Below are 26,113 nucleotides of genomic sequence, written 5' to 3'. Positions count from 1 at the left end.
TTAAACAACAGAAATTTATTTGTCACAGTTGTGGAGGCTGAGTCTAAGACCAAGGTGTTGGCCGGGGCGCCTGGGTGGCTCAGTTGGTTAAGCGACTGCCTTCGGCTCAGGTCATGATCCTGGAGTCCCGGGATCGAGACTCGGCAGGGAGCCTGCTTCTCCCTCTGACCCTCCCCCCTCTCGTGTGCTCTCTGTCTCTCTCATTCTCTCTGTCTCAAATAAATAAATAAAAAATTAAAAAAAATATTAAAAAAAAAAGACCAAGGTGTTGGCCGGTTTGGTTTCTCCCGAGGCCTGTCTCCTTCATTTGCAGGTGGTGGCCACCTTCTCACCATGTCCTCACATGTCTTTTTCTCTGTGCGCACACATCCCTGGCATTTCTTTCTCTTAAGATGGGGATTGAGTCCATCCTTGTGATCTCATTTAACCTTAATTACCTTCTTAAAGGCCCTGTCTCCAAATACAGTCACATTGCAGTATAGAGCTTCAAAACATGAATGGGGCAGTGAGGGCAGTTCAGTTAACAGTTGGTAATGTTTAGCTCCTCCCCAGTAGCCTTTAAAAACAAACAAAAAACAGAAAAAAAACCTTCATTGATGTATAATTTACTTGTAGTAAAATGCACAAATGCCCAGCTTGGTGATTTTTTACATATATGTGCCCCTGTGTGACCACCCCTCCCCAGATCAACATTTCCATCATCCCAGAAAGTTCCCTCATGCTCCTTTTCAATCATTACCACCACCACTATTTGGACACCTAGAACCATAGATTATTTTTTTCACATTTTGAACTTTATATAAATAGAGCTATATAGTATATACCATTTGTTTCTGGTTTGTTTGGTGCATGATACTGAGTTTCATCCATGTTCTTATATGTATCAGTAGTTTGGTTTATTGGCATGCAGTAGTCCCTAGTATAAATATGCTACAACTTGTTTATCCATTCTCCTGTTGAAGGACATTTAAGTTATTTCCAGTGTTTGGCTATCATGATAAAACTACTGTCAACATTCTTACTCAAGTCTCTTTGTGGACATAAGTTCTCATATCTCTTGAATATACTCTTAGAAGTGAAATTGGTGGGTAACAAGGTAGGCATATGTTAAAATCCAGTTAGTCATTGGAACATTGTTCTTAATCTATCCAGTATGTATTAAATGAGAAACTTGTTTTATATAAAACAGTTACCAACATTATTTCCTTTGTATGCATTGCAGAGCTCTTCCATATTCATGTGTGTCCCATTTTAACTAGCAGTTAGGATACATCCTGCTCATTAAGCTAAGTTATAGTATCATTTGGAGATTATGATCTGTTTTATCTGTCACTGAGAACTAAGAACATGGTAGAATTCTCCTGGGTTGCATTTTGGGGAATCAAAAATAAAACTAGAAATACTATTTTTCCTTTTGTGTTTTCCAGTATTTTTTGTTTGTTTTTAAATTTCATATATTGTCTTTTGAACATTTAATTTTAGGGCCTAGGAAAAACTATTCAAGCCATTGCATTCCTGGCATACCTCTATCAGGAGGGTAATAAAGGTCCTCATTTGATCGTTGTTCCAGCGTCAACTATAGGTTTGTAATAACTGTGAACAACCATACTTGACTGTATAGTGTTTTATACAGGGAAAAGAAAAAACTGCTTATGTGTGATTTCTTAGTTTGTGGAGGTGAATATAATTCTGTGGTCTCCTTACACTTTCCCCCCCCTTTGTGTGTGTGTATGTACGTGTGTTTGATTGTACTAGACGTCTTTTAAAAGAAAACAACTCAAATAAAAGTCAGTTATTCAGCTTTTAAATTATTATGCCTCAAGGACCATTGATAAGATCATTTGTTTTTGTAATTCTTTTTGTTTTAATGAAAAAAATAGTTTTAATGAGTAATTTAGGAGAAACAAGTGCTTTTAAATTTTAATTAACATTTATTGAATCAGAAAGTAAACAGTTCATCCCACTGAAATTATATAATTGATTGGATGTAGACTAGAGTAAGTGAATGTATGTATGAACATAATCCAAAAAAACTCTTTAAATTGGAATATAATCATCCTATAAATACAATGGTTGCTCCTTTGCCTTTAGTTTTATGCCTCCTCAAAATTACTTTAAACATCAGGAGTAAAATTGTGAAGGGTCTGTGATTTTTAAAAAAATCTTGTATTATTTTGCAAAAGAAAAAATTCTGTTTAGAACTCATTTCACTGCATACACCTAATCTATTTAGCAGATGCAAGTAATAACCTCTCCTGTTTCCTAGATAACTGGTTAAGAGAAGTTAATTTATGGTGCCCCACTTTAAAGGTGCTCTGTTACTATGGTAAGAATATCATTTTGCCTTAATTGGAAATTTCTTTAAAATCCTAACATAAAGTACATTAAATATAATCATATGTGTGTGTTGTTTTTAAATTGTAGGCTCTCAAGAAGAACGTAAACAGATTCGATATAACATCCATAGTAAATATGAAGAATATAATGTAATTGTGACCACGTAAGTATAGAGAAAAAAAATATTGGGGGGAGATACTGTGTAACCCCTATATTTAAAAAAATATTTAAAATATGTTAGTAGTAATATGAAGGAAAGTTCAGGCTTCCTGAACAAAAGTAATGGAATGACTTATGTTGAATATTCAGGCATTTTTCAGTTTTTTACTAGTACAACAGGTGTGATAGTGGCTATAAAAAGGTTTTGTCCACTTGATCGAAAGCATAGTTTTATAGGACTCTTTCTGTTAAACTTCAAGTAAAATTGAAGATATCCCACCAAAATGATTTGTAATATTTGTAACTTATAAATGTTAATTATTAATATTAATAATTAAGTATTAAATACAGTGGAATCTCTGAAAAAATTGAATTAAAAGGATGGAAAATAAAACTTTGAATAAGTCACTATTACTTGGTAGTAACCGTTTAGGATAAATATCTAGCAGAGAACTTAATGCTGTCATGTTGCATTTTTAAATATAGGTTATTTCAAGTTCATATTAACTGTCAGTATTTAGTTATTATTTCCATTTACTGACTTCTGTAGGAGGCCATGATTAAAAGATGAATCCAAAATTCATCTTTTCTACTTAAAATGGACTTCATTTTATATATAGTCTAGTACTGCTAGCTACTATTAACTGTTTTTCCTTGGATGTGCTCTACTAGTTTAATACAGTCGTATTATGTTCTTAACAAATGTCTTCATTTCATGTCCTTTTTTTTCTCACTTTTGTTCTGAAAATATAACAGTTCATGAAGCAAAGTGTGTAACAGTTGCAGAGAACATATAAATTATACCCAAATTGGCTTCTTCTTAGTTGTGTAGAAGTTGTCTAATTATAACATTAAAATTTTCCTTTACCTACGCATTGCAGCTTTTATAACTTGATTATGTGTACATAAATAATTATTGTATACAAGTGCATCAGTATTTATTGGAACACCAACTATGTCTAGTGGTATCTTTCAGGTACTGGGTACTAGAAATGTATAAATAAAAATAATTTTAGAAAACATTAAGTCTCGGGCGCCTGGGTGGCTCAGTTGGTTAGGCGACTGCCTTCGGCTCAGGTCATGATCCTGGAGTTCCTGGATCGAGTCCCGCGTCGGGCTTCCTGCTCGGCGGGGAGTCTGCTTCTCCCTCTGACCCTCCCCTCTCTCCTGTGCTCTCTCTCATTCTCTCTCTCTCAAATAAATAAATAAAATCTTTAAAAAAAAAAAAAAAAAAACATTAAGTCTCACTATGGTCCAGGCTCTTGAAGGTATAACCTTTAACCTTTTTTTTTTTTTGGTGACAGGTATAATTGTGCAATCAGCAGTTCTGATGATCGTAGTCTGTTTCGACGGCTGAAACTTAATTATGCGATTTTTGATGAGGGCCATATGCTGAAGAATATGGGCTCCATCCGCTACCAGCACCTTATGACAATTAATGTAAGAGTATTTTGTGAATTTTTCCAATTATAATGAAGTTATGTGTTTTAATATATTTAGTAATTTATATCAGGGTCAGTGGACTTTTTCTTTAAAGGTCCAGTAATAAATATTTCATGTCTTATGGGTCTTCCTCTGCGACTTGTTCTTTGCTTTTGTTTTTGTTTTGTTTTATAACCCTTTAGAAGTTTAAAAACCATTTTTATTAGCTCATGAGCCTCAATTTACCAACCCCTGTTCTGTATGATAAACTTTATGAATATCAAATACAATCAAGTTACCTACTTATAGAATGAAACCATGAGTTTTCCCATTCTACCTTAGATGATAATTTACAAGATGATAATTTTTCTAAATTACTAGTCTTTCATCACAGAATGTTACATTATTAATAATGATTTTAATTTTTTCCCCCTACTGAATAGTATAGACAGGAAGGACTTAGCTCTTTAAAAAAAAAGAAAGCTAATCTAAATTTTACTTTCACAGGCAAATAACCGTTTGCTGCTCACAGGCACACCTGTACAGAATAATCTGCTAGAACTCATGTCCCTGTTGAACTTTGTTATGCCACACATGTTTAGTAGTAGCACCAGTGAAATACGAAGAATGTTTTCTTCTAAAACAGTAAGCATATGTTTGTATTTTCTCCCAAATATGTTACTTTTTGTTTTATATAGGCCACTCTTCTTTTTTTTTGTTTTCATAGTGTATACATGATATCAGTTAAGTTTAAGTAGTTGATATCCCTGTACTTGGATGACTTGGGAAGTCTGCCAAAATACCATGGGAAATAAATTGGTGACTTCTGTAACTGATAGCCAAAAGATTTGGTTTTAATATCCTAATTTTCTGAAATGACAATTTTAAATTAGTGGAGTGTTCAGATATATAATATGTGGGGAAGGTTTTGTCATTGCATTTACCTTATTAAAATTTGGTAGATTAGTAGCATTTCTTTATAGGTAAACTGTAGAACTGGACAAAGGTAGAATATCCAGAAAACTCCTGTACTGGGAAATGTGTTTTGAAATAAAAGTCCATAAATTCAAAAGTAACAATATATTTTTTTAATTCATTTATTTTAGAGAGCATGAGGGGACAGGTGGAGGGGTGAGGCATGCAGAGGGAGAGGGAGAATCTCAAGCAGATTCCTGGCTGAGCCCATGACCCGGAAGGCCACGACCTGGAGGCCACAACCTGAGTCAGAACCTAGAGTCAGACGCTCAACCTACTGTGCCATCCAGGCACCCCAAAGTAACAATTTCTTACAGTTACGCTTAAAGAAATTCTGTATAGAAGAAAATCTGGTTAATTTTCTCTGTGTTGCTTAGAAAAAGTTACAGTATAGGGGAGCCTGGGTGGCTCAGTTGGTTAAATGTCTTACTCTTGATTTCAGCCCAGGTCGTGATCTCGGGGTCGTAAGATTGAGCCCCACTTCAGGCTCCACACTCAGCGTGGGGTCTCGAGATTCTTTCTCTCCCTCTTCTGCCCCTCCCCGCTGCATTCTCTCTCTTTCTCTGTCTGTCTCAATAAATGAAGAGAGGAAGAAGGAAGGAAGGAGGGAGGGAAGGAAAAATCTTTTAAGAAAGATAAAGTGCAGGGGCACCTGGGTGGCTCAGTCGTTAAGCGTCTGCCTTTGGCTCAGGTCATGATCCCAGGGTCCTGGGATCGAGCCCCGCATCGGGCTCCCTGCTCGGCGGGATGCCTGCTTCTCTCTCTCCCACTCCCCTGCTTGTGTTCCCTCTCTCACTGTGTCTCTCTCTGTCAAATAAATAAATAAAATTAAAAAAAAAAAAAAAAAAGAAAGAAAAAGTACAGTATAGTCTTCAGGAACTCCTACTAAATTCTCCAGTACAGCAATGTTTATATAGATTCTTGACTGTCTCCCAAGTCACATATGTTTTACAGGAATTCTCTGTGATATTCTTCCACTGCACATTAACTGCCTTTTAAACTTTCACTAATGTATTCACTCCCACTTGATGGCCTAGTAGATTATAGAATATGGAGGACTTCTTCACATCTTAGAATAAAATTCCACTTCTTTAATTCTCCAAGATTAACAGGCCTTGACTAGGAACCATCCCTGTCTTTTAGAACACATGGTGTACATCACCTGCACTAGCTTTCTTTTGGGGTCATTTTTCTAGAAATAAATAAAGTTTTCTGTCTATCGCTTCCCCTTCTCCTCTTCTCCCCACCCTGTTAAACACACACACACACTTTCATGAGAGCTATCTGGTAATTAGTTAATAACTCATTAGTTATGACTTAAACTTCTGGACACCATCCTAGGGCAGTTCGGTTTTATTAGCTCAGCAGAGTACCTGAAACCTCAAAATACATATGGAGCTTGAAGAGGTAGGTTAATAGCCCAGAGTTGAAATGTGAAATTCCATCTAGAATGAAGTGAGTTTCTGTGGATAATAACTCAGAGATTGTAGTGAGGTTGATTTTCGTGTTCTGTAATATTGTTAACTGTGATCATTTAAATGAGTAATTTCTAAAAGGATGTGTTCTTTTTTTTACTTAGAAATCAGCAGATGAGCAAAGTATATATGAAAAGGAGAGAATAGCACATGCAAAACAAATTATAAAACCATTTATTCTCAGAAGGGTAAAAGAAGAGGTAACTTATCTGCATATTTATTATGATGATTGTTTTTTAAAAATCTGTTTTCTTTATTTGAATGATTTGTTTAAACTGTTTGCCTTTCTCAGGTTCTCAAGCAGCTACCCCCCAAGAAAGATCGAATTGAATTGTGTGCAATGTCAGAGAAACAGGAGCAACTCTATTTGGGTCTTTTCAACAGATTGAAAAAATCTATCAATAACATGGGTATAATCTGATTTTCACAATTGCATGTGAAAAATAATCCTGTACTGGGGCTACATTTTCTTTAGTCATGTTATAGTGGGATTTGCTCATTTTTAAAAATTACTTAGAATTTGAAGAAATAATTTTAAACTTTTTGTTTGCATTGAGATGTATTTCAGCACACAGCTGTCAACTTGGGTTTTGTTTTTTTGTTTTTAATGTGTGCTCTTTGGATCACAGAAAAAAACACAGAAATGTGCAATGTCATGATGCAATTGAGAAAAATGGCCAATCATCCTTTATTACATCGCCAATATTACACAGCTGAAAAGCTCAAGGAAATGTCTCAGCTTATGCTAAAGGTAAGGATTTCATATTATGTTAACACTAACCTTTATTAACACTGTTAAACATAAGGTTAAATTGTTAGGCTAGCTCAAGATCAGTCGAGCCTAATGAGCATATTGATCCATTAACCCCATATTTAAGAAAAGCATTTTTAAGACAAAGTTCCAGATAATTTAGGGGAACATAAGAGCCAAGAGGACTGACAGTCTGTATTAGGAGTCAGCAAACTATGGCCTTAGGGCCAAATATGACCGTGGCTGTTTTTATAAAGTTTTATTTTAACACAGCCCTGTCTTTCTGTTGCTTTTTTTTGTGACTGCTTTCTCAATACAAACATACCTCAGAAATATTGCAGGTTTGGCTCCAGACCACTGCAAGGGAGTCAAATGAATTTTTTTGTTTCCCTGTGCATATAAAAGTTAAGCTTACAGGTACTATAGTCAGATGAAGTGTGCAGTAGCATTATGTCTAAAAAAAGTATATACTTAAATTACAAAATACTTTGTTGCTAAAAAAAAATGCTATTGTCATCTGAGCTTCCAGCAAGTTATAATCACTGATCAACATAACAAATACAATAGTAATGAAAAAGTTTGAAATATTTTAAGATTTACCAGAGACACAAAATGAGCAATATTGTTGGAAAATGGCACCAGTTGGCTCGGTCGACACAGGGTTGCCACGAACCTTCACATTATCTGTGAAACCCATACACAAAAATGAAGCAAGGTATGCCTGTACAAGGGCAGAGTTGACGAGTTGCAGAACAGGTCATTGTGCCCCCAGAGCCTCCTGAGACGTTCATTGTCTGGCCCTTTAACAGAAAGTGTGCCAACTCCTGATTGAGACTGCCATAATGCACTTCTTTATTTTACCAAAAGGATCCCTCAGATTTTATGTCCAGGGCAGTGAGTTGTTTTTCTCCATTTGTTTTCTTCATTTTTTTCTTTATTATATTTTGTCTATAGGTTTATTAATCTTTATTTTTGCCTCATTCTCCCTTAGCACCCACCTATAGTTCTCCTTTATAGATCTTTGTGTTAAAAGCAACTATTTGCTTTTTAAAATGTTTTTATATTATTTTAAATTTATTATGGAAATTTTCAAACGTGTAAGTAGAATTGTATAATGAAATCCTCTGCCCATGTCATCACCCATTTTTTTTACAGTTATTTTCTAGAATGATGCTACTCTTGTTTCATCTAGATCCCTCCCCAGGATTATTGTGAACCAAATCCTAGACATTACTTCATCTCTGAATATTTCAGGACATTGTCTCTAAAACAATAAGGACGTTTCCCCCTTTATTGTACCTAAAATAATGAATATTATTTTCCTTTGTTAAACTGTACCATGTAACATGTGCTGTTTAGCTACTTAATATTTTATCAGATGTAAACAATTTTATTCGAGTGTTCTGGTCGTATTATAAATTATCTTCATTTTGAAGTGTGAATTGTTCTGTTTGTTTTAAGGAACCTACACATTGTGAGGCTAACCCTGACTTGATCTTTGAAGATATGGAAGTTATGACAGACTTTGAATTACATGTACTTTGTAAACAGTATCGACATATTAATAACTTTCAGTTAGACATGGACTTGATTTTAGATTCTGGAAAATTCCGAGTTTTAGGATGCATCTTGTCTGAATTGAAACAGAAGGTAATAAAGAATGCTACTTCTCTTGTATTTTTCCAGTTAAACTTCTTTAAGATAATTCTGGCATGATTTGACTTCCTTGAAGTTTTAGCCTATGTCTATTATATATGTTTCTAGAAATCAATGCTTTGAACATTTAGAGGATATTATTTGGGGATATGTTTTCCTGATTACTTTTCCTCTATTGAGTCTGAGAAAGAAAAATAGAAGTTAGTAGAATACATCTGTATTGATTTTTTTTTTTTTTTAAAGATTTTATTTACTCATTTGACAGAGACACAGGGAAAGAGGGAACACAAGCATGGGGAGTGGGAGAGGGAGAAGCAGGCTTCCCGCTGATCATGGAGCCCGATGCAGGGCTCGATCCCCGGACCCTGGGATCATTATATAATAGACATTTGCTGTGATCACCTGATTTTTGTTAAAAGAAGCAGTTGATCATTAGATTCTTAGAATTTTATTTTTCCATGTTTCTAATCCATATATGTATTTTCACAGGGTGATAGAGTTGTATTATTTAGCCAATTTACCATGATGCTGGATATTTTAGAGGTTCTCTTAAAACATCATCAGCATAGGTACCTCAGATTAGATGGGAAGACTCAGATTTCTGAAAGGTTGGTATGTTTCACTTCAGTTTCAGAAAATCTCCACCTCACCTTTAAATAAGAATAAGCGTTGGAATTTTAAATGTATATAAAGCATTTGAATGAATTGTATTGCTTTGAGTCTTTTGTGTGGTTATTTCAAACCATTGTCTTAAGGAAAATTTTCTAAGTTTTTGATCTGAATTGCATAGAAATCTATTTCGATACCTAATTAGAATGTTTTCCCCTTTAAGACTCATTCAGACCCTTGAAGCACCTTACCTTTAAACCAAGATTGTTTAAAAAACAAAAACCAAGATGGTTTTAAAATCTTGGGCTTTTCGTATTTTAAGAGTAATTGAATAAATTCGGTTTATTTTTTTAATTCCCAAAGATTAAAAGATTGTCTTAAAAAAAGAAAAGGAATACTTTTTCTAGTGTGTTTAAACTGCATTACATCTTTAGGTTTATTTTTTATCAGCCAGAATGATTTTTTTTCCCTGCAAGAAAGATAGAAGTCATGCTAAAAGGGAATACACTGCTCTAGTTTGATCTTGAGATCTTTAGTTCATCTGGTATCAAGAACAGCCACTAACAGACTTCTGAGAAGGCTAAAGATTGAAAAGCCGTATGCAAAATTTAGATAAGCCAGAAGTCATTAAACAAAGGAGAAAATAACCCTTTAGCATCACTCAAACCCAAATAGTTGAATTAAAGTGAGACTTAATAGAAAGAGAAATGGAATAGAAAAGAAGTTGGTGAATTGGGAAGGTCTTTCAGGAAAATAACTGCAGGAAAGGTAACTATATTGCCAAGAGCATATATTTACATCTTCAGGGTTTTTTTTCCATGTAGTGTGATTGTTTTCAGTTTTAGTTGTATACATTTTAGTGAAATTTAGCCTAATATATTTATCTTATAGGATTCACCTAATTGACGAGTTTAATACCGATATGGATATCTTTGTGTTTCTGCTGTCAACAAAAGCTGGTGGCCTAGGAATAAACCTCACTTCAGCGAATGTTGTTATACTTCATGATATTGACTGTAACCCGTACAATGACAAACAAGCAGAAGATAGATGCCATAGAGTAGGCCAGACTAAGTAAGTGTTTTGAGTTGAAATTTATTTTTAACTAAAGGCCAATTTAATTTGTATATAATAGTAGAATATAGTCTGTCAGTGTCCTGCTTCAGTGTTTTTATTTTCAGCAAAGCATGGCTGGTGATATGTTTCATACCAGCAGTGTTGAATATGAACTTCACTATATAACCTGTTCATTTTCGAGTAGTTAAAGCAAAATAACCTCCCACCTCACCCCAATTAGTTCCGCAGCTGATGAAAACAAAATATTACCAATGGTTCAGCCCCTTTGAAAAATATTAGTAGTTAAAAAGTCTTGTTAGATCCCTTAAGAGCCAGATAGACAGTAAAATGTATACTATTGCTACCCTGTTATCCTTTAGGAAATACATTATTTGAGTTGTAGATATTTTAGGTGAAGGTTCATTTTGACATTGGACCATAAAGAGGTGCCAGTACCCCTAACTCAACTCTGTTTTCACATGTAAGTAGTGAATAATCAATGTTTTCTGTGTGGAGTGTGTTACTGTATTTCCAAAAGATACTGATAAATTCATTTATGAATCAGATATTTATCTGTACCTGTTATGGGACTAAAACTTCTTGTGTAATCTTTGTACTTCACTATGCTTTATTACTTTTTTATACTGAATTATTTAGTGGAACCCGACAAGCAAAGCATGTTCCTTTTTATTTTTTTTATTTTTTTAAATTTTTGTTTTTGTTTTTGTTTAACATGTTCCTTTTTAAAATGAATACCTATCTGATCCCAGACTGTTTGTTGTAGTAAGTTTTACCAGTAATTTTTGGAGTACAGATATCTTGGATTAATAAGAAACGTTGTTTAAAAGTTACATGCTCAGAAAACATCAATCCCAAGTTTGAATAAAAGGGAATTTAAAGTTATGGATATATTTGTTATACAATCTAAAGATCATTCTTATTGAACTCTAAGATGTTTTATATAGCTTATATGTAGCCAAATAATTTTATATTAAGTAACCAACGGACATATCTTCTGTTTTCTTTAGAGAAGTACTAGTTATAAAATTAATAAGCCAAGGGACAATTGAAGAATCCATGCTAAAAATTAACCAACAGAAATTGAAACTAGAACAAGATATGACCACAGTCGATGAAGGTAAGTTGTTTGTAAACAGAAACATCAATATTTATTTATATGAAAGGCATCAAATTAGTAGCAAGGGATTAACAAAAATGGCCCAAATCCTTCACTGGCATACAGTATAGAAAAAGCATGCTCATTTCAAACGTACTACAGTAACTAAGATTATTTTGCCAGAATTGATGCAAACACTTGATTTTGGATAATTCTGTCTCTTCCATCCCTTATCTCTTGATGCCAAAACATCCCCGCAATAAAATTAGTTCTATAATTTTATCCACAATTTTATAATTTATTTACTACATAAGTAACACATATGAATCCCCAAGAATTAAAATACATGGTGTAATATTAATTTCTTAAGAATGGTAACATTTACATTAATTTCATTTTGACCAGTAAATACTTAACTGTACTAAAGTGCAATAAAATGCATTTTTTTCCTCAAAATTTAGTAATTTCAGATTGAAGTTGGTTGGGTACTAGAAAGAACCCTCTAAGAGAACCCTCTTCATTCCACCTTTTTGAAAAGAATAGTTTTTAAATTAAGTTTTCTATTTTTGAAAAGATAATACATTCACATAGTTCAAGATCAAAAGATATAAAAAGCAAACAAAGGCCTCCTTCTCACCCTATCCTCCATTTTCCCCCAATGACACATTGACTTTTATTAGCATGTGACCGCTCATTTTATGCAGATAGAAATAAATAAGTATGTGTATTCTTTTTCCCTTTTACACAACTTAGCATGCAGTCTTTTACATCTTACTTTTCTTACTTAATGTTAAATTTAACTGGATAGAAGCTGTTTAATCATTATTCTAATAAGTAAGGATCTTCCTAATGTTGATCATTGTTTGTTTCAATTCAGCAGACTTCCATTGAATATTTACTAGGTCCCAGTATTTTGCTGGGCACTTTGTGCTGTAGAGTTCAGGGTATTTTAATCTGTCTTTGAGAAGAGAGAGAGAGGGAGGGAGGTGTATATGGTGAAATTAGTAGGTGTCCTTCCTGTATAGCATTTATTTCAGGGTGTTTCAGGTTGGGGAGGCAGGCATTAAAGAAAGTTTGAGTAGAAGCAACTGTGATGATTATAACTTAAACAGTTGCTAAGCTTTGTGTGGAGGGGTCAGCTTGCCAATATCAGATTATCTAGCAGAAGCAATAGAAGGCAGATTCCGTAGCACATTTTTTCCTGAATGTTTTGTTAGGGCATCTTTTCAAATTTAGTAAAGCAATTAAATACCTGTTCTCCTTTAGCACTGCTGCCACCTTCCCAGATACATAGTTTTTATTCTAACAGTAAGTCTTTAAATAGAATCATCATAGTTAGTTAGTTGGGGTTTCAGCAGTTTGATGGTTGGAGTCCCCACTGTCTTTAACTATATAGGTTGCTTCTTATGGGCTAGTTCATTTCCCCAGGAACATATTCACCAATCTTTTGTGAAATGAGGATGGTGGGACATAGAGTATAAACCTACTGACTGCATTATTAGAGCTAAGGAGAAGCCGGGGGGGGGAGGAAGGGCTGTTGTCCTATTTATATAGCTAATTTTCCTGTTCCAGTATAGCTTCACTGTCTTCTCTGCCCATATTTGGCATTCCTCTGATTCAGACTTTCCAAAGAATAAACTTCATTTGTGTATCTGGGGTAAATGGCTGGCTCTGTTGGGCAGGCTTTAGATGTTCTACTCTTCAGTCTGTTTTAGCTCTGTATATTCCCCATCTTTGGGAGCCATGCATTACCTCTGTCTTGAGTTGGGGCAGTGGGGGCGGAGTCAGGAGGGAGGGGTGTGGTTAGAGTCTGAGTATGAAGTAATGTTCTTGCATTTTCTATGTGCTCACTTAAGTTTTTGCTTTGTCTGTTCTGCTAAAGTCAACTTCCATTCTTCCATTTGCTTTTCATCTTCCAAAATTTGTTGACAGCTCTCTCCTCACTGTTGTTTTTTTCTTCTGTTCTTTTCTCTTTTGTATAATGCCCCTGATTTCTTTTTTTATGGCATTTTAATGGCATTTCAGATGAGACCAGTGTATTCCAGTCATGTCTAGTCATAATTCACATAAATTATTTGTATTTATATAAATTTGTTTAGTCTAAAGTTTTACCTGTAATTTTCACATCAAGTATCTATTAGAATAGCAACTTATTTCAGCTATGCTTTTAGACTGTTACCTGTAAAGCATTTATTACAAAGAATCATTCCCCCATTTATCACTCTTTCTTTCTGTAGGAAATTTTACTCTGTCTTGTTAAAGCTATTTGTATCAGTTTTTTCCGGTATGTGTTTTATTTGGTAGGGTAAGGATACAATAATGTCTTTTATTCTCTTAACTGTAATGATCTTATCATCTTTGCTTCTGCTTCTGCTTATTCATTTAAATAATTGGACACTGACCTAACGAGAGTATATGTACCCTTTTCATCTCTCGCAGTGAGGTTCTTTTCCACTGTAAACAAAAAGCATATTTGTAATTGAGTGTGTCTGTGCTTCATGTTAACAATCTGTATGCCCCCTTTCCATGAAACTGTGAAAGATAAGTACCATGATTCCTCTCAGAAATGCTTGTCAGATTTTTGTATTTCTAGAGCTTGCCTTAGTGGTTCTCAAAGTGTAGTCCCTGGACCAACAGCAACAACATCACCTGGGAAATTGTCTTGAAATGCAAATTCCCAAACCCAACTCCATCCCTACTCAGTCAGAAATTGGGAATGGAACTCAGTAATCTGGTTGGTGTTCTGATACATGCTAAATCTCTTAATGTGATTAATAGATTTTCTACCTTTTAAAATGGAAATTTTCATGCAGAGATGTTAAAAGCATAGTATAAATGAATTTAGCAGTTGTAAACATTTTGCTTCATACTACCTTTTTTCCTCATGAACCATTTCAGTCAGTTGTAGACATGATACATCATTCTGAATATTTTAGCATTCCCTCTGAGTTGCCAATTACATCCAAGAAAATTAACAGTAATTTCCAAATATTATCATGTTTTCCCAATTATCCCCTCGTCTTTTATAGCTTAAAAAAAAAAAAATCCAGAGTTCACAAACCATTGCATTTTATTGCATTATATCTTCAGACTTACCGGAGTCTCCTCACCCCTTTTCCTTCTTTTCACCCCTCCCTCCATTCCCAGAATACTGAATCTTGTACAGTCTTGTCTTGTACTTTTGAATTCTTGTTGTCTTACTGTCTTCTGGAGCTGTCTGATTATTTAGTTGGGTCAGTTAATTTAACATGTTTCAAGTTAGATTTCATAGGCTGTTAAATCTGTGGAAGAGCCTCAAGGCGCAAGGAGTCCGCGAACTCCTTGAGAGTTTATGGAAATAGTCTGTGTTTCTTTGCATATGTGTTTTACTGAAAGAAGAGTAGCTAAAAGTACTCACAATTTTGGATTATAACTGGAGTGTGTATGTGTGACAGAGAAGTGATTAGTTTGGCTGCATTTTAGCCATATCTAATTTATAAAATTACTCATTGCTATGAACGTACAAATATTTATGAATTGTCAACTATACCATTGTCACTATAAACTAATAAATCAGTTCATCTCTAAACAGTCTGAGTGATTAATTGGCACAAGGTGTTTTCCTGCTTTAGAAAATCCTGGGGGCACCTGGGTGGCCCAGTCAGTTGAGCGTCTGTCTGGCTCTTGGTTTCAGCTCAGGTTAGGATCTCATGGGTCGTGGGATCGAGCCCCGTGTCGGGCTCCACGCTCAGTGGGGGGTCTACTTGAGATTCTCTCTCTCCCCCTCCCCCCACTCAGGAGTTTGCTCTCTCTCTCAGATAAATCTTTTTTTTTTTTTTTTTTTTTTAAGATTTTATTTATTTATTTGACAGAGAGAGACACAGTGAGAGAGGGAACACAAGCAGGGGGAGTGGGAGAAGGAGAAGCAGGCTTCCCCCTGAGCAGGGAGCCCGATGTGGGGCTCGATCCCAGGACCCTGGGATCATGACCTGAGCCGAAGGCAGACGCTTAACGACTGAGCCACCCAGGCGCCCCATCTCTCAGATAAATCTTTAAAAAAAAAAAATCCTGAATGCTTCCTGCGTAAGTGTCTAGATACTGGAGTCTCATTTAATTGAAATATGGGCAGACATTGGGAAAAGGTTATTTACAGTGAGTACTTTAATCTTCAACTGGTATGCCATATTCACAATTTTGTTTAGATATGCCAGTTAAGTCTATGTTAGTGATTATATCTTTGGATTGAAAATATGGGTTTAGATGAATGATTTGATTGGTTGTCTTTATTTGCATTACTCAGTTTTGTTGCACAAATGTTTTTATCGAGTATACCTGAGTAGTAAATACTGTGCGCTATATGAATAGAATATGATCCAAATTAATACTTGCCTATCTTTTTTATTTATGTCAACTGAGCAACCTAGCGTCTAGATTACTGTGCTGGTAATATGAACATAAGCACAGAGGAAATAGCCTTAAATGGATGTAGGGATTTGCAAAGGTCGTTTTGTTTTGTTTTAGATTTATTTACTTACTTTAGAGAGCGTACACGGTTGGCAGGGGCAGGGGCAGAGGGAGAGGGAAAGAGAAACTGAAGCAGATTCCACGCTGAGTGCGGAGCCCCTCGCAGGGCTCAGTCTCACGACCCTGAGATCTGGACCTGAAGCCAGAACTCAGAGTCAGGCACTTAACCGACTGTGCCACTCGGGCACCCCTCACGAGGGTTTTTAACAAGGAGTGACACTGAAGCAAACTGGACCTTGAAAGATGATTAGGAATTCACAAAAGTGAGAGAAAATATATTTCATAAAATATTTTTATTAAACTTTTAATGCCCCTTTCTGACCTGCAGGTGACGAAGGGAGTATGCCAGCAGATATAGCCACGTTACTAAAAACGTCAATGGGCCTGTGAAATTAAGAATTGTGAATTCCTAATTGATGAGGAAATATCAACTTGGTGCACTCAAGGACATTTACATTATGATGACCATGGGGTTTATGAACATTTATAACTTTTTATAATTTCCATATTACATTTCTCATAGTATGGACAACTTTTTTGCCACTAACTGAATTCTCCAGATGCTCACATGTGAAATTTAAAAAAAACAAAAACAAAAAAACCCACAAATAATGTAGTCCTGAAGATGTTGAATAATCATTTTACAAAACAGTTTTCTGAATGGGGATTAGTTGGTGATTGTTTGTAACAAATATGCTAATGCTTTAGAAATGTCAGTATTTTTGTAATTATTTCTACCTCCAAATATATATATATTGTCTTTCACTGGATAATGTGTGTAGATTTTTACATGTGCCTTATTTGACAATGCTTACGTCTTGTTTTTCCTTGTCTCATTTGAAGTTCTTTTTTTGTTAGTTTAAAGGATGCAGCTGTATAGATTATATAGCTTTCATTTTATTGCTATTTGAAGCAGATGTTCACCACTGTCAACAAGAACTCAACCTGAATTTAAAGGTGGCATTCCATTTACTAACACCCCCAGGTCCTTCCAAGTACTTCTGTTAAAACAAATTTGTTTGGCTAGGCACTAAGTTGTTTTCCAGTGAATAGTAACGAAGAAGCCCTTCTCTTCCTCCATGGATTAATTCCTTCTGTTCATTTCCCCACTGCACTAATTGTGCTTATTACTCTGCCTATTCTTGTGCATGTTTTCATTGATTTCCCTCTCCTGGCTTTTGCTTCTCTTGAAACTGTTGCCCAGTCACTTCTGCTCCAGTTCTGTTTACTCTCTAAATAGTAGTTTATTCCTGCCACGTCTCCACGTATCAGCAAAATGTGGGTAACATTTGTCTAACCTGGCAGAACAGATTAACAGGCTATTTCACTTCAAAGCAGACTGAATGTGACTTCATATTAAGGCAGCGTTAGGTACTGCATGGAAATAGGTCATTAACTTTAAACACTTCTCAAAATATAATTTATCAGTTTCCAGAATTTCCAGTACAGGACCTCCTGAAGAGAGAGCCATTGTTCAATTCCAATTCAGTGTGGGTGACAAAGTGAAATTTAGAAGAAGTAAAGTTGTCTATTTGATATTTAACTCTTTATTAAATCTTTCTTTAAATTTTTGCCTGTCAGTCTATCTTGCTGTTTTTATTATACATCAGTTTCTTTGTATAACTTGTGAGTTTCATGTGTTTTGTTTTTATTATGTAAATATCATTATAAATAAACTTATTTATAAATCACAGACTTGTTAATTTTGGAGATTGTACTTTCAAGGCATCCTGACTTGCTAAGATGCTTAGGTCATATAATCCTCTGGAGTTAGAAGAGTAATGAAGCTCTCAAAGCAATCTTCAGATATTACAGACTCTGAAAACTCATGATTCAGTAGATTTACCCAATCTTGAAGGTATATTAAATATAATCGATATATTTTAGTATAATGGGGCTAGAAGGAATCTACAAATACTATTACTACCTCTTCCTACATCGCAGGACCCAAATCACTTAGATTGTTGGAAATACTACCTTTCAAAATCTCATAATGGATTTCTTAATAACTTTTCTGTGGTAATGTGTCTTCAGTGATAGGCTGTTTCTTTTGTTGTTATTAAGTCCATATTTAATAAGATGTAGTTGAGTTCTCCCTGTCATGCTCTATTATGTCTTAGGCTTAATAAAAATATTTGTGATCATAAGTTGTATTTTCACACCCTTTTTAATAGTTTCTAACTCTCCCTTTACCTTTAAAATGAGATCATTTGTGCTTAAATATTATCTATTTCTCAGTAAACTGGAATTTATTACTTAGGATATATTTCATTGGACTGATGTTCATAGGAACATCGTAATCTATTACCAATAGTAAAGAGCATGTGAAGCCATAGTTGGAATATCATCTTGACCAATTGAAGCAACTTTTATTTTTTAATGCAACTTACAAGGTAGAAGACATATGCCGTATGTGTTTCATAACTGTATTCCTGACCCCATAGACTTGTAACTTTATACCAACAGATACTTATATTGCAACATTAACTACTGTTGTTTCTAACTTTGGTGTTACTGTATAGAGGTTGGACAGGAGTATTAGGAGATTTGGGTGACCCTAAGCAAGACACTTAAAATGTCCATAAAATTAAGGAACTGATTCTTTTAACTCTTTTCTTCCCAGAATGTGTGTTTTCTGGTTACAATCTGCAATTCTGATTCATTCATATTCTCTCATACTTGCTCACTCAGCAAGGAGCCATTTATTTTGGGTACAGGGTGGGATAACGGAATGTGTTGTCCCTTCAGTGAGAAAAGACCTAAAGATTGATGATGATGCTATGATTGAAATGAAATAATTTCTTTATGAAACCTGCTGTGGTTGCATTTTATATTTGAATTACGATTTGTGTAAACAAGTGGGACTGATGTTACTGTGAATTTTCATAATGTTAGATAAGCATTGTTCTCACTTTTACTAAATTCTATTTTCATTAAAGCTTGTCAGAATTTAATTTTATGGCAGAAAATGAACATACATAAGAGGGAAAAAAGTTACTACTTTCATTGTCTAGTATTATTTGAATTTCTGTTGTGAAAGGTAATTTCTTAAATTGCCTTAATAACATGATACAATACTTTGCAATGAGATTCACTTATATAACCTGTTATCATTTATTAACAGCGACTAGCGATAAGAAATTGTGATCCAAAGAAGCAAGTCATTTGGGAAATATACTTTGTTTTTATGTATAATCCTTAATGATGTATCAAGTATTTAACATCTTTTCTCCTATTTTGTAGAACACTGTTGGGATGAAAGAAGCACCTTAAACAAAATCATACTTAGCCCAGCTTTCCTTTTCTTTTTCTTTCTTCCCTTACATCCTCTCCCCATTTCTGGCTTCTCAGCCATGTTCTCTTTCCTCTGTCCTGCATTTCAAGTATATGCCATCTGTTTGATTAGTCTCTTTCTATATATAACATGACATGCTAAGAATAGACAATCCAATATTAATATTAACATGCAAATTGAACTAAAATATATTCCAGTGCTATAGTTATGGTTTAAAATGTGTTGAGGGATAACCTATAGTTACTTGGAAGATTTCTATTTAAATCATTTGTTTATATGGGCAGTTCTTGCTTTCCACAGTAGTGTGGGACCATAAAAATGACTGCAGGTTGAAATTGTGCAAAATAATCTTAGTCAATGAAGAAAATGTTCTATGACTTCTAAATTTTTTTCTCAACACATTAAAAACGTTGGTTATAAATGTGTATGTAAATAAAGTAGTAAAACTAATTTTAGTAGTAAAAAACTGGAAAAGTGTATTACTTTGGTAAAAAATGTATTAAGAATAGTTTTAATAATACCTTCATATATAATTGCAAGTGAGCCATTCTTTTTATACCTTGGCAAATTATCATAATTTTAAGTTTGGATCACCTTCCCACATTTTATTGCATTTCCAGTGTCATGAAATATCCCTGCTTTTTTCTTTTTTAATAGACTTTATTTTTAAGAGACTTTATTTTTAAGAGGAGTTTTAGGTTCACAGCAAAATTGAGCAGAAAGTAAAGAATTCCCATATACCCCTGCCACCACACAAGTACACCCTCCCCCACTATCAACACCCCCATTCCAGAGTGGTACATTTGTTACAATCAGTGAATCTGCATTGACACATCATAATCACCCAGTCTATAGTTTGCATTAGGGTTTGCTCTTTGTCTTGTACATTCTGTGGGTTTAACAAATCCATTATAGTATACAGAATAGTTTTACTGCCTAAAAATTCTCTATACTCAACCTGTTCAACCCTCCCTCCCCCTTCGCCTCTCACTACCACTGGTCTTCTTACTGTCTCCATAGTTTTGCCTTTTCCAGAATGTTCTATAGCTGAAATCATACAGTTTATAGCCTTTTCAGATTGGCTTCTTTCACTTAGTAATCTGCACTAGAGTTTCCTCCATGTCTTTTCATGGCTTGATAGCTCATTTCTTTTTAGTGCTAATATTCCCTTGTTTGGATGTACTATGGTTTGCTTAACCACTCACTGTAGAAGGGCATCTTGGTTGCTTCCAAGTTTTGGCAATTACCAGTAAAGTTGCCACAAACATCCATGTGCAGGTTTTTGTGTGGATCTAAGTTCTCAACTCCTTTGGGTAAGTACCAAAGAGCATAATGGCTGGATCATATGGTAAGAGTGGGTTTAGTTTTGTAAGAAACTGCGACACTCTCTCCCAAGTCTTTATCATCTCCCATTCCTATCAGCAGTAAATAAAAGTTAATTTTGTTTCACATCCTTACCAGCATTTGGTGGTGTCAGTGTTTTGAAATTTTGCTATTCTAACAGGTACATAATGGTAACTCGTTTTTATTTGCACTTCACTGGTGACATATGATGTTGAGCATCTTTTCATATGCTCATTTGCCATGTGTATATCTTCGATGAGGTGTCTGTCCAGATCTTCGGTCCATTTTGTAATTGGGTTCATTTTGTTGGATTTTAAGGGTTGTCTATTTTGGGTATAGTCCTATATACCCAAATTATCATAATTTTAAGTTTGGATCACCTTTCAACATTTTATTGCATTTCCAGTGTCATGAAATATCCCTGCTTTTTTCTTTTTTAATAGACTTATTTTTAAGAGGAGTTTTAGGTTCATAGCAAAATTGAGCAGAAAGTAAAGAATTCCATATTATGTATCCATTATTTACATACCATGTAAAGATACGTCTTTTGCAAATATTTTCTCCCAGTCTGTGGCTTGTCTTCTCATTCTTTTGATCTCTGTTCTTTTAACGTGAAGCTCTTTGGCAGTCTCCCTTCCTCTGGAACATCATCTTTGTCACGGCCATTTTCCTCATTTCTGTCAGTAGGTGTGCCAAGTTCTTCCAGCTACATCTCTGGAGCCCCTTGAATTGCAGCCGTGTAAATGTTCTCATAGTCCGCTCTTTCCATTTATGTGTAATTTGAATTTGGCTCTAGCATGGTCACTTTTCATTTCTTTATTGTACTTTCATCTTTGTTGCTGAGTTCCCTTTTTCAATGACCACTTTTTAAAAATTTCTGAGTGGGTTTATCACTGAGAAACAGCCGGCAAGGCAGCTACCCACCCTGCTACCTGTGCATGAGTAACAGCTGTGCAGTGGCCACTCATTAACAGCCTTGGAAAGAAGTGATGGGATTGGGCACTGGTCATGCTGTGCATCTGTTATTTACATAGTGATTTGTGGACCACAGAGCTAGCAGCAAAGTTAACACTTTATGCAATTACAGCTTAAGTCCAAACCATTTTGGGGGGGAAACGTGTATGTTCCTTAACCATTGTGACTGAAATCCATGCATGTCGAAACCCATGAAATGTGAGCCCTGCCTGTATCATAAACTTTTTTCTCAATTGTAAATGATGTGAAATTATTCTAAGGGAAAGGGAAAAAAAACAAAAGGGATGCTCGAAACTAAGTGATCTCGTTCCCCCCTCTTTTTTCTTTCTTTTTTTTTTTTTTAAACAGAATATGGCAAAAGTGAAAGAGTTGGTGGAGCTGCGGAGGGGAGTGTGTAGATTCCATGGCAGGCTGACGTAGCTTCTTATCTGATGGAAGTGATGCTGTGAATAACAAAGCTTAGAGGCAGCACACATTACCTAGAGTTTGGTTTGGGGCCTTCGTTGTATCCAGTCAGCGATAGCAGGAATGGCTTGAACTTTCTTCCGTAATGTTACCAGCCTGGGATGGATGTCCAACAAGTCAGGTTTAAAGACCAAAAGTGTGGTACTGCAAATTTCCCAGTAGAAATCTGCCCAAGTTACCTAGTTTAAAGCAAACAAAAATTGCCATTTGAACATAGAAGGCATAACTTACTAAATCAAGAATAGTTTTTTAATTCAAAATTATCTGTTACTACGAAAGTGGAATGAGTATATGATAGAAAATTACAGATAACACCATACTCCCAACACCCAGAGGTTGCTACCATTAACACCTCTTTGTATAATGGTATCACGTGTGTGTGTGTTCTAAATGAGATTTTAGAATACATACTATAACTTGATTAAATCTCCACCTCTCTGCGACAATACATTGTCTAATACCCAGTCAATACTTTTTCATCTGTTCCAAAAATGTCCTTTATAGGACAAATCAGAATCCATTCCAAGACATGCATTTCGTCTGGTTATGCCCTTTAACTCCCTTTTACTGGAGATTTCACACTAGTCCTGAAGAACATCATGTCTTCAGGATTTGTGTGGTTATTTCATCTTACTTACCTTGTTCCTTTCTTTTGCAGAGTATAAAGGGATAGGGTGCAGGTTATCCCTAGAGAGTTTGTAGTTGCAAGTGAAATATTTTTGGCTAACACATTAGATTGCATCACCTCCGAAGACATAAGGTGTCTGAGCATTAGTGGATCCCCAGGTGTGATGACAGCCTGGTCCTACCCTTGTATACTTTTTCTTCATACACTTTTTTTTTTTTTTCCCTTTGTGACTAGAAACTAATCTGGCTGAACATTACTTTGACTCCAGATGATGAATACCCATCAAAGAGTGAAGTTTAAATGTGCGCTATCCGTAGTTTTATTTTTGTATGGAATCTAATACTAATTGCTAGTGTTTCATGAACCTGCATACTAAACACCTGTCAACCAGGAGAGTTTTGGGTTAGAGGATTCAAGAGTTCAGTCAACACATACTTATGGCGTACTTACTGTGTGTGACGTGCAGGTCTATGTGCTAGGCTGGGCTGGACTGGAGAGCAAGATGTGATACAGGCCCTTTCCCAGGTGCACCTTTTGTTTTAGAAGCAGGAAGACAAACATTTGTCAACCAGTAGGGATGATGAAGAAAAAGTGAAGTGATGGGAAGGACCCTCAGGTGGTCATGGAGGGAAGACCCTTACATGTGTGACATTTAAGCCCAGGCTTAAATGAGAACAGGATCCAGACAGGCAGCGGTCTGCAGATGAAGCCTTGTAGGCAGAGGGAACAGCAAGTATAAAGGCTCTTAGGTGGGAGTGAGTTGTGTGTTGGAGGAGCACACAAAATGCCAGTGTGTGTGGAACACTGAGGAAGAGTGCTGAGAGATGGGGTCAGGAGGTAGTGTACAGAAGAATCTTAATAGAAAACGAGGGGGGGCGGATTTTAAGTCCTTCAGTAGGGCAGGGAGAGGACCATTTTAGGAAAGTCTCTTGGAGAACGTGGGAGGAAATGAAGAGGCATGTGATAGGTTGGAAGTTGAGAATAAAGATGTGGAAAGTATGCGTCCGTGTCACCCAGAAGGACTCAACAGACCATAAACAGAGTAAGTCCCAAGAGTGCTGCCCAAAGCAGTCTGTGTCTTCTAGAATGCAGCCTCCTTGAAGGCACAGACTCCGACCTACCGCAGCATGAGTCATGTTTAGACTTGAGTTTTTGTCAGTAACGTGCTCCTCTCTCTCAGTAGTAGGGCTGTAATAGCTGATGGTCTCGCTTTTTGTGATCTTACTATTAGTCAATGCCTTGGTCTGTTCCAACCATCAGGGGTTGGAAAATGGTGATAGTTGATTTTAATCTCCCCTTTTACTTACTAACTGGAATACTTACATGAAGACAAACTTTGCCCTTCGGTTTGTGTTATCTTGAGGTACAATTGGCACAATCAGAAAGGCAAGATAAATTCTTCATTCAAACCTCCCAACTTTTTAAAAAAGAGTTTTCAGAGTAATAATTTGTCTCCATATCATCTTCCAAAAGTAACCAATGAAGTTCTCTTTGGTTTGGGGGTTTGCATGTATGTGTTTATGTTTGGTTGTGGTGGTAGGTGTGGTCATCATAAATTCATGGATTCATTCATTTTCATTTGTTTCAATCCACTGCTGTTAATATTCTTAGCGAAGCTTGAATTGTCCCATATTTAGCCAGTGTAAGCGTTTGCTTCAAGTTGACTTTTGAGTCCCCAGTTCAGTTGTCTTTGATAATTTATTTGCTTCTGATATGACAAGGTATTTCCAGCTCATCTCTTACATTTCCTGTCCCAAACTGAGAATGAGCCATTTCTCTAAGAAGCCCTGGTTCCTTTTAATATTTAGAGACCAGAATCTGGGTCCTGAAGGTGCCCAGGACAACAGGGTTGGTCATTGTTTCAAGAAAAAGAAATACAACATGGTTTTTCCTTTATTTAGCCTAAGATACAGTCAGTGCATCATGACCTTATATATATATAAATTTATATATTCACGTATAATATTTTTATATATATTCATATATATATTTCACATTCAGGAATAGGGTGTTTACTTAGCTTCGCTGACCTTACATCTCTGTCTTCTTTCTCCCACACTGAAAATCCTGGTTCTCAGTGATATCCACATATTTTCTTACTGCTTTACCCCAAAATATAGTTATATCAGAAATCCTAATAAAACAATATGACTGTACCCAGTACCACTAAGAATATAATTACAGGAACGCCCGTTTTATTGCGCTTTGCTTTATTGCATGTCGCAGCTAGCACGTTTTTGACAAATGCTTGTGGCAACCCTGTGTTGAGCAAATCGATTGGCACTATTTTTCCAACAGCATTTGCTCACTTTGTGTCTCTGTGTCACATTTTTGTAATTCTTGCAATATTTCAAAAACTTTTTCATTATTAGGGTAATCTGTGATCAGTGATTACAACTCTGAAAGCTCAGATGATGGTTAACATTTTTTAGCAATAAAGTATTTTTTAATTAAGATATGTACATTGTTTTTTTAGACATAATGCCATTGCACACTTAACAGATTACAGTATAGTGTAAACATAACTTTTATATATACTGAGAAACCAAAAAATCCATTTGATATGTGATACTATATTGCTGTGGTCTGAAACCAAACCCATAATATCTCTCTGATGTATGCCTCTACTAAAAATGGTATAAGATTTCTATTTTTTGGTTCTGAGAGAATATTTATAATAAAATGCGTATTCAGGTTACTGTGTTTTACAAATGATGATATTTCTTAAAATGGTTCTCCTCAAATAGGTACTTCTCTACACACTTCATGCATCAATTTAACATAGGTTCATTTGCTTCACTTTGCTTTTGCTTTGCAGTATTAGCTTTTTAAGATATTTTCATTGTTTTTATATAATTATATAAAATATTTTAGTTCATAGTTCCAAAGTTAAGTCCACCAAAACAGGTTTATTCAAAGTAGTTTAGCTTTTATCCCTGCTATCTGTTCCTTCCTTATGGGTAACTTTTTTTTCTCACTGAGTCTTTGTAAGTTTTTGGTTATATGTATATGTATATGTGTATACTTGTATTTTTTAAAGATGTAAAAACATACTCACAGAGTTACCAGTAAGCCACTCCTTTTCCCCTAAGTATGTGTCCAAATCTTGCAGCAGATGAGGTCCATCACATGTAAGTAGCTCATTAAACATCTGATTCTAGGAGAGGATGAAGAAGATCACTTTAAGGATAATAGGAAGAAAAATAACATGATTTGAAGAGGAAGTAGATTTTTCCATCTTTATTCTCCCACATGAGTTCAGAAAGAAAGAGAAGTAGCTATGTGTTCTTGTTTGTTTGTTTCAAATATATGACATTATCGAGATTGAGGTCTGATTCCTTATACT

General features: G+C 35.4%; 2 protein-coding genes across 5 annotated transcripts in view; one reads left to right on the top strand and one right to left on the bottom strand.

Annotated features, from left to right (window-relative positions):
• Positions 1-17,751, top strand: part of SMARCAD1 (SWI/SNF-related, matrix-associated actin-dependent regulator of chromatin, subfamily a, containing DEAD/H box 1) — a 77,298-nt gene extending 59,547 nt beyond the window's left edge. For all 4 annotated transcript variants that reach the window (XM_035004500.1, XM_035004498.1, XM_035004499.1 and 1 more), the window contains exons 12-24: positions 1,483-1,582; positions 2,267-2,326; positions 2,425-2,500; positions 3,801-3,936; positions 4,426-4,563; positions 6,473-6,568; positions 6,661-6,778; positions 6,998-7,119; positions 8,581-8,769; positions 9,265-9,383; positions 10,276-10,458; positions 11,469-11,578; positions 16,389-17,751. In XM_035004500.1, coding sequence (XP_034860391.1) covers positions 1,483-1,582; positions 2,267-2,326; positions 2,425-2,500; positions 3,801-3,936; positions 4,426-4,563; positions 6,473-6,568; positions 6,661-6,778; positions 6,998-7,119; positions 8,581-8,769; positions 9,265-9,383; positions 10,276-10,458; positions 11,469-11,578; positions 16,389-16,450 — 1,509 coding nt within the window. In that variant the 3' untranslated portion in view covers positions 16,451-17,751. The remainder of the gene's footprint in view (positions 1-1,482; positions 1,583-2,266; positions 2,327-2,424; positions 2,501-3,800; positions 3,937-4,425; positions 4,564-6,472; positions 6,569-6,660; positions 6,779-6,997; positions 7,120-8,580; positions 8,770-9,264; positions 9,384-10,275; positions 10,459-11,468; positions 11,579-16,388) is intronic.
• The window catches only part of HPGDS (hematopoietic prostaglandin D synthase), a 46,689-nt gene continuing 20,979 nt past the window's right edge, over positions 404-26,113 (bottom strand). The window contains exons 5-7 of the mRNA XM_035004501.1: positions 25,826-25,924; positions 22,154-22,318; positions 404-556 (exon numbers count right to left, since the gene is read on the bottom strand). Of these exons, the coding sequence (XP_034860392.1) occupies positions 22,154-22,318; positions 25,826-25,924 (264 nt within the window). The 3' untranslated portion in view covers positions 404-556. The remainder of the gene's footprint in view (positions 557-22,153; positions 22,319-25,825; positions 25,925-26,113) is intronic.

Source organism: Mirounga leonina, unplaced genomic scaffold, assembly GCF_011800145.1.
Source record: "Mirounga leonina isolate KUSES-001 unplaced genomic scaffold, KU_Mleo_1.0 Mir_129, whole genome shotgun sequence".
Lineage (NCBI taxonomy): Eukaryota > Metazoa > Chordata > Mammalia > Carnivora > Phocidae > Mirounga > Mirounga leonina.
This window is presented reverse-complemented; position numbering and strand designations above follow the sequence as displayed.